General features: G+C 51.1%; 2 protein-coding genes and 1 non-coding gene across 4 annotated transcripts; 2 read left to right on the plus strand and 1 right to left on the minus strand.

Annotated features, from left to right (window-relative positions):
* The first annotated feature begins 2312 nt into the window (after window positions 1–2312).
* TRNAG-GCC (transfer RNA glycine (anticodon GCC)) lies at window positions 2313–2383 on the plus strand. The gene has a single exon. It is a non-coding gene; the product is annotated as a tRNA-Gly (tRNA).
* Window positions 2384–4359: 1976 nt separating this feature from the next.
* Window positions 4360–6862, plus strand: LOC123105354 (glucan endo-1,3-beta-glucosidase 8). The gene is made up of 2 exons (XM_044527415.1): window positions 4360–5443; window positions 5532–6862. The coding sequence occupies exons 1-2, from the start codon at window positions 5103–5105 to the stop codon at window positions 6661–6663; spliced, it is 1473 nt and encodes a 490-aa protein (XP_044383350.1). The 5' UTR covers window positions 4360–5102; the 3' UTR covers window positions 6664–6862.
* Window positions 6863–7623: 761 nt separating this feature from the next.
* LOC123105356 (zinc finger A20 and AN1 domain-containing stress-associated protein 6) lies at window positions 7624–10988 on the minus strand. 2 transcript variants are annotated; one of them, XM_044527416.1, is made up of 2 exons: window positions 10783–10988; window positions 7624–8557 (listed from the first exon to the last, which is right to left on the minus strand). In XM_044527416.1, exon 2 carries the CDS (start codon window positions 8553–8555, stop codon window positions 8070–8072), a length of 486 nt encoding a protein of 161 aa, XP_044383351.1. In that variant the 5' UTR covers window positions 8556–8557; window positions 10783–10988; the 3' UTR covers window positions 7624–8069. The 2 variants fall into 2 exon arrangements, with proteins under 2 accessions (XP_044383351.1, XP_044383352.1); XM_044527417.1 differs by lacking the exon at window positions 10783–10988 and adding an exon at window positions 9147–9331 and having other exon boundaries at window positions 7714–8557.
* Between the last annotated feature and the right edge of the window lie 210 nt (window positions 10989–11198).

An 11198-nucleotide genomic window follows, 5' to 3' on the forward strand; every position in this document is an offset into this window, starting at 1 on the left:
TGAGAGCGATGAACAGTTTCTACAAGGGGGACATGAGAGGTTTGGCCACAATCAATAAGTCCCTTGTCTCACTTTTGCCAAAGAAGGAGGGGGCTTTGGAGGTGAGTGACTTCCGGACTATAAACCTTGTCCACGGGGCCATCAAGATCTTTGAAAAGGGTTTGGCCAGTCGGTTGGTGGAGGATCTCCCCAAGTTGGTCGGGAACCACCAAAGTGCATTCGTTAAGGGCAGATCGCTGCATGACAACTTCATGCTTGTGCAGAGCATGGCACGTTGCTTGCATGCTTTGAGGAGTTCAAGTGTGCTGCTAAAGCTAGATATATCTAAAGCTTTTGACTCTGTTCAATGGCCTTTTCTTATTGAGGTGTTGAATCAAATGGGCTTCGGACCAAGGTGGAGGTCTTGGATATGCGGGATACTTGCAACATCGACCACCAAGATCATGGTGAATGGTGAGCCGGGAGACACGATATACAATTGTAAAGGGCTGAGGCAGGGGGACCCGATCTCTCCAATGCTTTTCATTCTAACGATGGAGCCCCTTCAAAGGTTGTTCGAGGTGGCTATGGCTAGAGGTCTGGTGTCACCCCTGGCGCGTGTTGGCATGAGGAAACGTCTCTCTATCTTCGCTGATGACGTGGTGCTATTTATCAAGCCAAATCCAATGGACCTTGAGGTATGCAAGTCCCTGTTTGAGATCTTTGGGGAGGCATCAGGGCTGAGAATCAACATGAGCAAATCCGCGGCCCTACCTATCAGGTGCTCTGAGGAGGAGATTGCAATGGCATGCAATGAGTTGCAATGCCCCTTGGGATCATTCCCGATCAAGTATCTTGGGCTACCCCTATCGCTAAGGAAGCAAACCGCAACACAGTTACAATTTTTGGTGGATCACATGGCAAATCAGCTACCGAAATGGAGAGCTTCTATGATGCCCAAGAGCGGGCGACTAACTCTTGTGCAGTCTGTCTTGTGTGCAATGTCGATCCATGCTATGATGGCTTTGGACCTACCTGCAAAAACTATATCGGCAATGAACAAGATTTGCCGAGGTTTCTTATGGTGCCGATGAGCTGAGGCAAACGGTGGTAACTGTGCTTTTGCATGGGATATGGTTTGTACGCCGAAGTGGGCAGGTGGATTGGGGCTGCCAAACCTCAGATGGATGAATATTGCCATGCAAGCCCGCTGGCCGTGGCTCATGAGGACAGATGAGTCAAGACCATGGAAGGAATTCATAGTCAAAGTCCCGGAAGAAGCACAAATGCTATGTCAAGCAGCCATGAGGAGCACTATGCGGTCTGGACGAACAACACGCTTTTGGGAGGACCGATGGCTTCATGGACAAAGAATACAGGAGTTGGCGCCGCGAGTCTATGAATTGGTGCACCCCCGCACTCGCAACATGAGGATGGTCAGTACGGCCATGCAGGACGGCTCTTGGGCGACGGACATCAGCCCCAACCTTGAACCGGAAACCTTACACCAGTTTCTAGCGCTATGGCAACTGCTCAATGGTTGGGAGCTTTCTGATGACGAGCCGGATGAGATAACATGGTCGTGGGAGACAAATGGGCAGTTCTCTGTGAAATCAGCTTATGCGGCAGCTTTCTGGGGCCGGGAGGTGGCCCAAACAGCGGACCTGACATGGAAATCACGTGCTCCTATGAAATGCAGGTTTTTCACATGGCTAGCCATGAAGAATCGATGCTGGACCTCGGATCAACTAGCACGCAGAGGCCTACCCCATAAGGACGCATGCCCTTTCTGTGATCAAGAGGAGGAAACGATCGACCATGTTCTACTCGCATGTGTTTTTGCTCGCACAGTGTGGGCAGCGATCTTCGTCGCGTTGGGGACACCAAGTTGGATTCCTACTGCCCAAGAAACGCTGGTGGAGTGGGCCGTTGACAAGCGTGGTTCAAACAACGTCAGCACGAAGGACCTTCGCACCATCTTTGCGCTTACTTGGTGGGAGTTGTGGAAGTATATGAATGCAATTGTCTTCGAGGGCGCGCGTCCTTCGGTTGAGCAGTTACTAAGAAGCATGTGCGCGGAGGGTTCCTCTTGGTCAACCGCTGGGTTACTACGAGGAGGTGTAATGCCTTTCTTTGCTAGGGTAGAGAGGTGGGTGAGTGATGAGGATTAGCTTGTAAAAACAAAACCTTGTAAATTATGGTGGAGGCATACTTAGCCTTTTTCTTCTATAATATATGATATGCACACTCGTGCATATTTGAGAAAAAAAAACACTCTTGAGTATTTCTGGCAATGTAAATAATTATGGAAAATGGAGAGCCCATTCAACAAGGCACCAGTGGTCTAGTGGTAGAATAGTACCCTGCCACGGTACAGACCCGGGTTCGATTCCCGGCTGGTGCACGTTAATTTTTGTGTATACACACACACACACTTCTGTCTAGCTCGAGCCCCTTTTCTGAATCTGCAGTCAGTGCACTTGGACGGGGGGAGCTGGAACCTGAAATGATTGTTCTTGCTTTTTGCCACCGTCTTTGTCTCTGTACAGAAAAGGATCGTACGCACATCACTTTTTTGCCTCATTTGATTCAGGAGAAATTCCCGCTTCATCTCACGCTACAACCGTCACAGCATGGGACCAAAACTACACGAGCATCCCCCCGTTTCGCCTCTCGGCCTATCCAAAAGGTGCTCCATCGCGTAGCAGAGAACAGAAGTGGCCACGGCTGACCAGCTTTGGCTAATGGCCACTACTAACTCTCAACAGAAACGGGATAGTTTGCTTGTGCTTGAAGCTGCCAAGCTGGTGCACCTCACTGGGCATCAACCACTCGTCGGTTCGAGTTCGACACCCACCCCAGCTAGAAGTACTCCTACTACTGCTGTTGGTGTACCGTCAGTTAGTTCTTAGGCTCGTCATAGTGAGGAGTAATTTAGACTAGTAACATACATATGTTACTAGTCTATGTTACTACCTTCATAGTGGGTAGTGTCATAGGTGTGGTAACATAGATGCCTTCATTTATTACTTTTTAGACTCATTATGCGTTGGGAAGCGCTATGTGATGGTAACATATTATGTTAGAGCATGCTTGGATACGTTTTAGTCCCATGACTAAAAGTAGTGGGACTAAAACTTGCTAGTCTCACCCATGCTTGGATCCAAATACTAAAAAGACTAAAATCTAGTTATTGAGCATTTATTATCCTCCAAACCCTCCAATCCAGAACTAAGGAGAGGAATTAAATGAGGAGAGAGAGAGCTAATACATATTTTAGTAGGTTTCCCATGACTAAAAGATTTTAGCCTCAAGACTAGTCCTAGCCTCTCTTTAGTCAGGGGTGCTTGAAACTTTAGCCTCTAAAAGAGACTATTTTTAGTCAGACTAAAAATAGTCCCTTGTATCCAAGCACCCTCTTACTCTATTTGCCTCTCTCCTCATTAACTACTTGCCACATCACCGTTTTTGCTTACGTGACATCTATGTTACTACCTATGTTTACTCCCATTATGACCAGCCTTAATTAACCAGCTGGACACGGCAGAGATCGGGCGGTGCCACGTGCGGTGCTGCGGTAGCTGCATCGCCGCACTGGGACAGTACAGTAGTGGCGCCTGGTCCGGGTTGGTGAGATATGGCTGTCGACGGGACCGGACGGGCCATCGTCGTCGGCGGGGAGCGTGAAACAGTGGAGCATAGCAAGACGACGCGGCGGCGCGTGCCGACATGTGCAACACGCTCTGGCTCAGACGCGGCTGTTTCTGTCCGCGAGTGCGTGGTCCAGACATTTGAATAGCCGGGCAGGGGCGTTTTGGGGAGCCGCGCCCGGCGCAGGCAACGGGCGAATAAACCTAGGCCAGGTGTCACAGGGCGTACGGGCCTGGCGTGGTGGCTGTCGACTCGATTCCGGCAGGACGCCGGCCATAGAGCCGTTCCACGCGACCCCTGTCCCTCCCTCCTCCTCGGTTCATACTCGCCCGGAGATACCAAAACGAAACCTTAAAAAACTAGTACCAGTAGACGAGATTTCGTAGAGAGAAAACCTTGGTTCCAGTACCAGCAGACGAGTAGCGTGTATGCAAAAAAGGAGAACCTTACACGATTTTTTCTGAAAAAAATTCGCGCTTCCCTTTTCTTTTCCAAGAAAAGAAAAAAAACTTTCATTTTCCAGCGTGGCCTGAGGACGCGCGCTAAAACGGAGAGAAGCCGACGTGGGCCCCGCGGCTGGTCAACCCGGGCGCGTGCCGCGCGCCACGTCGCCCCCACCGATCCAGCCGCGGCAGCGAGCGCAATGACCCATACGCCCCTCTCCACCACCACCACCACCACTCCCCCCACCCCACTCTCTGCTTCCGCTTCGCCATACGCTCGCCGTCCATCCGCCACTGACCAGTCCACACCCCGCCCCACGATCCGTCATCCGTTCCGTTGCGTTGCGTTCCATCACCCTCTGCTCACCATCAACCCCTCATAAATTCTTTCTTTCTCGGTTCCTTGTCCCAGACCCAAACACACCAACGAAGCAACGCGTCGCCGGCCGATCTCCGAGTTAAATGCTGCCCCCTTTCTGACCCTTCCTTCCCTCTCAACCTCGGTCCCCGGCCGGCGTCGCCATTGCCTCTGCCTCGACTCTCTCTTTCTCTCCTTCTCTTTCGCCGGATTCAACTCGACTCAAAAGCCTCCGCCCTTTCCATACCTTCCTCTGTTTCGTTTCTTGCCTTTTTGGCTCCGGGAAGGAATTTCCGGCATTCACATGTGAGTTTCGCCCCCCATCCCTTTCTTCCCCATCTGTTGGTGTCACCAGGATCAGGATCAGATAGGAAAGCCCAGGCTCAGAAGAAACCGCGTTTGGTTTCCGTGCGCAATCCGCCATTGCCGTTTCTTGCAGCTCTCGCAGTCCATCCCCCGATTTATACTCCGCACGGGGCACTTCGTCCACCGCCCGGCATTGTTTCCCGTTTTCTCCTGTTCGACTGAATCTCGATTCGATTCGATTCGATTCCCGACTCCGTTCGGATCGGCAAATCTTGAGCCTTCCCCGGTTCCTGGATTCCCAACCCGTCGCGTCCAGAGATCTCCCTTATTTCGTCAGTTCGTCGGAGGGTAGAGAGGCCTGAACAATGGCGGCGGCGAATCTGGGCGCCTGGCTCTGCGCGCTGGTAGTGGTGGCACTGGCCGTCCTCCCGGCGGCGGACGCGCTGGGGATGAACTGGGGCACGCAGGCCACGCACCCGCTCTCGCCCAGGATCGTCGTGCAGTTGCTCAGGGACAACGGCATCAAGAAGGTGAAACTGTTCGACGCCGACCAGGGCACCCTCAACGCGCTCGCCGGCACCGACATCGAGGTCATGGTCGCCATCCCCAACAACCTGCTCGACATCATGAACGACAAGGACAACGCCAGGGACTGGGTGCGCCACAACGTCTCCCGCTACCACTTCGACGGCGGCGTCAACATCAAGTGAGTCCCCCTTCCTCTTGCTCGCTGCTTGCTCTTTCCCGTTCATGGCGCCCGCCGCGGTTGTATGACCCGTATGTGTTGTTTGCAGGTATGTGGCCGTAGGCAATGAACCCTTCCTGGCGTCCTACAACGGCACCTTCGACAAGGTCACCTTCCCGGCGCTGCAGAACATCCAGAACGCGCTCAACGACGCCGGATTCAGCGAGATCAAGGCCACCGTGCCGCTCAACGCCGACGTCTACAACTCGCCCGCCAACAACCAGGTGCCGTCGGCGGGCCGCTTCCGGACGGACGTCGCCCCGCTCATGACGCAGATGGTGCAGTTCCTGGCCAACAACAGCGCCCCCTTCACCGTCAACATCTACCCCTACCTCAGCCTCTACCTCAGCGAGGACTTCCCCGTCGACTTCGCCTTCTTCGACGGCCTCGCCAAGCCGCTGGTCGACGGCGTCAACACCTACACCAACGTGTTCGACGCCAACTTCGACACGCTGGTGTCCGCGCTCGCCGCCGTCGGCCACGGCGACCTGCCCATCGTCATCGGCGAGGTCGGCTGGCCGACGGACGGCGACAAGCACGCCACCAACGCCCTCGCCAAGCGCTTCTACGACGGCCTGCTGCCGCGGCTGGCGGCCAACACCGGCACGCCGCTCCGGCCCAAACAGTACATGGAGGTGTACCTGTTCGGGCTCCTGGACGAGGACGTCAAGAGCGTGGCGCCGGGCGCGTTCGAGCGGCACTGGGGCGTGCTCCGCTTCGACGGCCAGCCCAAGTTCCCCATGGACCTCACCGGCAACGGGCAGAACACCATGCTGGTGCCGGCCAAGGGCGTGCAGTACCTGCCCAGGACGTGGTGCGTGTACAACCCCAACGCCGAGGACAAGAGCAAGCTGGTGGAGAACGTGAACTACGCCTGCACCTTCGCCGACTGCACGGCGCTCGGCCTCGGCTCCACCTGCTACGGCATGGACGCCAATGGCAACGCCTCCTACGCCTTCAACATGTACTTCCAGGTGCAGAACCAGAAGGACGAGGCGTGCGACTTCCAGGCGCTCGCCGTGCCCACGCAGACCGACCCCTCCACCGCCGCCTGCAACTTCCCCATACAGATCGCCGCCTCCTCGACGTCGAGTGGCCACCGGCGAGCACGCGCCGGGCCGCTCGGCGCCGCCGCTCTGCTCGTTCTCCTGGCTCTGGTCCAGCTCTTGGTGTCGCATTAGAGAATGCAACAGACTTATTTTGCATCAGTTGATCATTTGTTGCCTCATAGTATATTTTTTGGATCAGCAGTAGTTACTAGTGGTAATTCGGTACGATTCTTTGTACTGGAGGCATATATACCTGAGGATATATGTTCAGATGGCATTTCACATGATATTCAAACACCTGATGTGCTTGATGACTATGGTGTACAGTTCATTCAGAGTCTCAGATCCAATGTTCCAGTGATATTTCACAAAACATTAACAAACGTTAAAAAGATCTTGATGTGTTGTACTTGCTGATACAAGAATACTACTGATGAGTGATGACTGAAATGGAGTACAGTTGATTCAGAGTCCCAGATCTCACAGCATGGCCATGGAGTATATACAAAGTGAGCAGGATTTGGTTGGCAATATAGTACCGCAGCACATGAATCCTGGATCCAGCATCACATTTAGGGATCTAGATGCACAACTTTCCTTTGAATGCAGGTCGGCAAAAAAGAAGAAAATAAATGCTTCCAATGCAGGTAGTGTGAGGTGACCCATTAACTAGTTTCTCAATAGGACGCAACCAGCCATGTGGAGGTCCATTATCTGCTGCTATTTTCAGTTTTCAACTACCTACCAGATGATTATACGCCTCTGCTGTTGATCAATACTACTGTGATGTACTCCAGGGGAATGGAGATTATATCATTGTATTGATCAACAGGCACTACTATGTGATCTGGTGAAACAAAACAAAATCAATCAGGCACCTTGGACAAGTTCTGCTGGTACTGAAGTGGAGGCATGGTCACCTGCTAGTGTAAACAAGCACTGAAGTGGAGGCATGGACACTCTGTTTGTCTCTGCATCACCCTCAACAAACGAACACCCAACATATTTATTTTACTCTGACAGTGATCTGTGCAGCAAACTACTACTAGTTGATCTTTTCTACAGTATCCCTCTCCAACTCATAGTATAAAATGCACCAAGTATTGCTGATTTGAACACATAACACACCGAAATGTACAATGATTTTTACACTAACAGGTGACCCAGGAAGCCTGCCAAGCCTTGAGCATATAACAGTTTAATCAGTTGAACTGCATACTGTTAAAGGATAAATATTTACATTCACATTATTCATATGTAAATAAACAGAAGTGCACCTGTGCCAATGAATGTTCCTCCCACACAAACACCAACATTATACAGCCCTTGAAGGCGTTGCCAGCCCGGTGCGATGGCCCGTTGATGGCCGTTGGACGGGCATCGGATGGTGGTGTTTGTCGAAGGCGGGTTCATCGGCAAAGTACTACATTCCAGGAGGATGGTGGACACACAATTCTGAAGTAAACCTGACGGACCAAGCATCATCATCATCATAGAGGGAATAAACGAGCTGGAGGGCTCCTGCAGCAGAACCTCCATCAGAATCTGGTGACCTTGTCAGCCTTGACGACGGGGTTCTGCTGGGCGATCTGCTCCCTGCCGGCCTGCTTGTAGTCGAACTTGCAATCGTGCGCGTCGGCATAGCGGTGCATCGAGCAGAAGGTGTCTCCGCAGCGGCACTTGAACCCCGTCAGCCCGACCTTCTTCCGGCACGACAGGCAGCGGTTGCTGGGTGGCTTCGGCGCCTCCTCCTCGGCTACTTGTTTTCCTTCTTTGGCTGAGGCAGACGCTTCATCCTTGATCTCTGCCACCATTGGTGTGGGTGACGATGCAACAGCAGCAGCAGTTTTGTTCTCGACTAGAAGGGCCATCTTCTTGGCCTTGACAGTGTCTCGGTAACACTTTGAACACATGTTTTCGGTCATCCGGTTGCCGAAGAAGCCACAGTTGTTGATGCACATTATCGGAGCCTCAGGTGCGTGGACACCCGTATCCTCCGCCTCTTTCCAACTCTCTTGCGCCATTTCTGCAGAACACCGATCACACCTTCAGTATCGTGAACGGACAATCATGGACCTCGAACATAATCAATATAGGGCTACTAATGCACAAAATGATGTAAAGGAAGCTAAATGTCAGATGGCCATCACAAATACTTGCCCTGCAATTGTTCTGAATATGATGAGCACTCATCATAACCTACAGAAACCAATAAGCTGTCTATTCACATCATTAGGATTAGAGGTCATAGATAGGCACTGCGTACCATCAAATAAGCACCATATTTGTGGAAAGAGGACCCCCTTACACTCAAGTCCCCATGGCCCATGCACATGATAAACCTTGACACAGACTTCTTCATTACTGTTTTCCTGATTGGGCTAGTTCCCTTTTGAACAGGTATTCCATAGCAATCTAAATGCCGATTTAAAACAAGCATAAATGCGTGACAGAGAATCTAAAAATGCACATGATTCCCATATCTTGTATGGAGAATATAGTACTGAAACCAGCCCGACAAACTGCACAAATGTCTTAGCTGCGAGGTAAACCAAGAATAGGAATGAAGCAATCAAGTCGCTATTGATTGCTTATCCTTGTATGTGTTTACTCACCGAGAGACCTTGTGCGAATCGATGATCAATTGCTATGCTTTCCAAGAAACATACACATGACTAATGATGAAGTAGTATTTATAGACAGTTTACTCGCCGCCATCTTTGTTGACATAGTATCCCCTTGAGTAAAGGGAAGGATCTTATTCTTATCTATGGCAGCGAAAACCGCAAGGAAGAAATCCTGTCGGCTAAGCGTCTGCTTTGCAACTGTGATTAAGAAACCTTGGGAAGGTCACAAGGCAGAAACAAAAACATATCGTGCAATCCAAGGCAGGCGAAACATATCATTCATGTTGAAGTTTTTGTACACGGTTTTACTCGCCGCCTTGGCACCTATCCTATCTTGCATAAAGGGATACAAATCCTGTCTACGCAACGGAAAGGTGTATTTCCACGCTCCTAGAAAGATTTCTGCCGTTTGTCCATCTTTGATGACATAGTATCCCCTTGAGTAAAGGGAAGGATCTTATTCTTATATACGGCATCGAAAACCGCAAGGAAGAAACCCCGTCGGCTAAGCGTCTACCTTGAAACTATCGGGAAGGCCAAAGGCAGAAGCAATCCAGGTAGGCCTACGTGAATTCCCTTATCTGAATACTAATCCTTTTTCTTTTCTTTCCTTTTATTTTCAGAAAAAAGAGGGTGAACAACCTCAACCTCTGCATCGATTGACGCACACACCTCTAGAAACACTAATCCTATATTGATGACCAACACCAATTACTCAGTTCGCAGCTATAAACACAATCACTCATCCATCATCATAATTTCATTTTCGATAACATCATCCATCACCGTAACCACCGCAAATTCAGGCATGCTTGTTCGTCATCAGGCAACAGAACGCACCAGACTATCTAATAAACAAACCAATCCTAGGTGTTGGCAGGTCACAGCCATGAACAATCAACGCGCATCAGACAAACAATTGAATCAACCGGACCAGAGGATCCTATCTAAAACCAGGAACAGAGCAGGCAGACCTCATCAAAAGAGCGAAATCAACAGCAGCCGTACCAGCTTGTCCATCTTTGATGGCATAGTATCCCCTTGAGTAAAGGGAAGGATCTTATTCTTATCTACGGCAGCGAAAACCGCAAGGAAGAAATCCTGCCGGCTAAGCGACTGCCTTGCAACCATGGTTAAGCAACCTCGGCATGACCACAAGGCAGAAGCAATCCAGGTAAGCCTACATGAATTCTCCTATCTGAACACCAATCCTTTTCTTTTCGAAAAGAGGCGAACACCCCCGGGCCTCTGTATCGATTGATGCACACAGCCCTAAGAACCCTAATCCTCTAGGGACGACTTTGTTTGCAGTTATAGCGAAGTTCCAAACACAATCATCGATCCATCATCATAATTTCATTTTCGATAACATCATCCATCACCATATTCACCGCAAATTCAGGCATACTTTTGCTCGTCATCTCATCAGGCAACACACGCACCAGACCATCAATCCGATAAACCAACCAATCGAACCTAGATGGATGGCAGGTCGCAGCCAAGAACAATCAACGCATCAAACAAACAATCCAACCAGCCGGACAAGAGAATCCTATCTAAAATCAGGAACAGAGCAGCCGGACCTCATCATCAAAAGAGGAGGCGAGATCAACAGCGGCCGTACCTAGCCGGAGAGCCGGGCGATCGATCGGAAACACGGAGGAGACGGCACGGCGGGGATCGGGGGTCCTCGCTCTCGTCGTTCTCCTCTCCTCCCCTCCGCCTGTTCTTCCGGGGGATAGAATTCTGCTCTTGTTGGCGTCCTTGTTGTTTTATGCGTGTCCCATTTCCTTTTGGGTGGCGTCGTTGGGGCCGGGCCAACATTAATTTATAAAGTTGGACTGCCGCTCGTAAAGGGCCGGGGGAAAGGGGCCTTTCCGAACTGGACTGCGCCGTCGCTTTCCGTTCGCATTTTTAATCGAGAAGAAGTTGGCGACGGGGTTGTTGGGCTGGATTAAAGGCGAAATGTCGCACTAATTCGGTGGGGATTAGGAAGGAGCGGCGATGATTCTTCTGGATGCGCCGGCGAGGTCACACGGC

This window comes from Triticum aestivum, chromosome 5A, assembly GCF_018294505.1.
Source record: "Triticum aestivum cultivar Chinese Spring chromosome 5A, IWGSC CS RefSeq v2.1, whole genome shotgun sequence".
Taxonomy (NCBI): Eukaryota; Viridiplantae; Streptophyta; class Magnoliopsida; order Poales; family Poaceae; genus Triticum; species Triticum aestivum.

Excerpts from the sequence above, each read along its gene's own strand:
- LOC123105356 (XM_044527416.1), bottom strand. The coding sequence starts at position 8,555 with ATGGCGCAAGAGAGTTGGAAAGAGGCGGAGGATACGGGTGTCCACGCA.
- LOC123105354 (XM_044527415.1), top strand. The coding sequence starts at position 5,103 with ATGGCGGCGGCGAATCTGGGCGCCTGGCTCTGCGCGCTGGTAGTGGTG. Across the intron at positions 5,444-5,531 it reads GACGGCGGCGTCAACATCAA|GTATGTGGCCGTAGGCAATG; the intron begins GTGAGTCCCCCT and ends TGTTGTTTGCAG.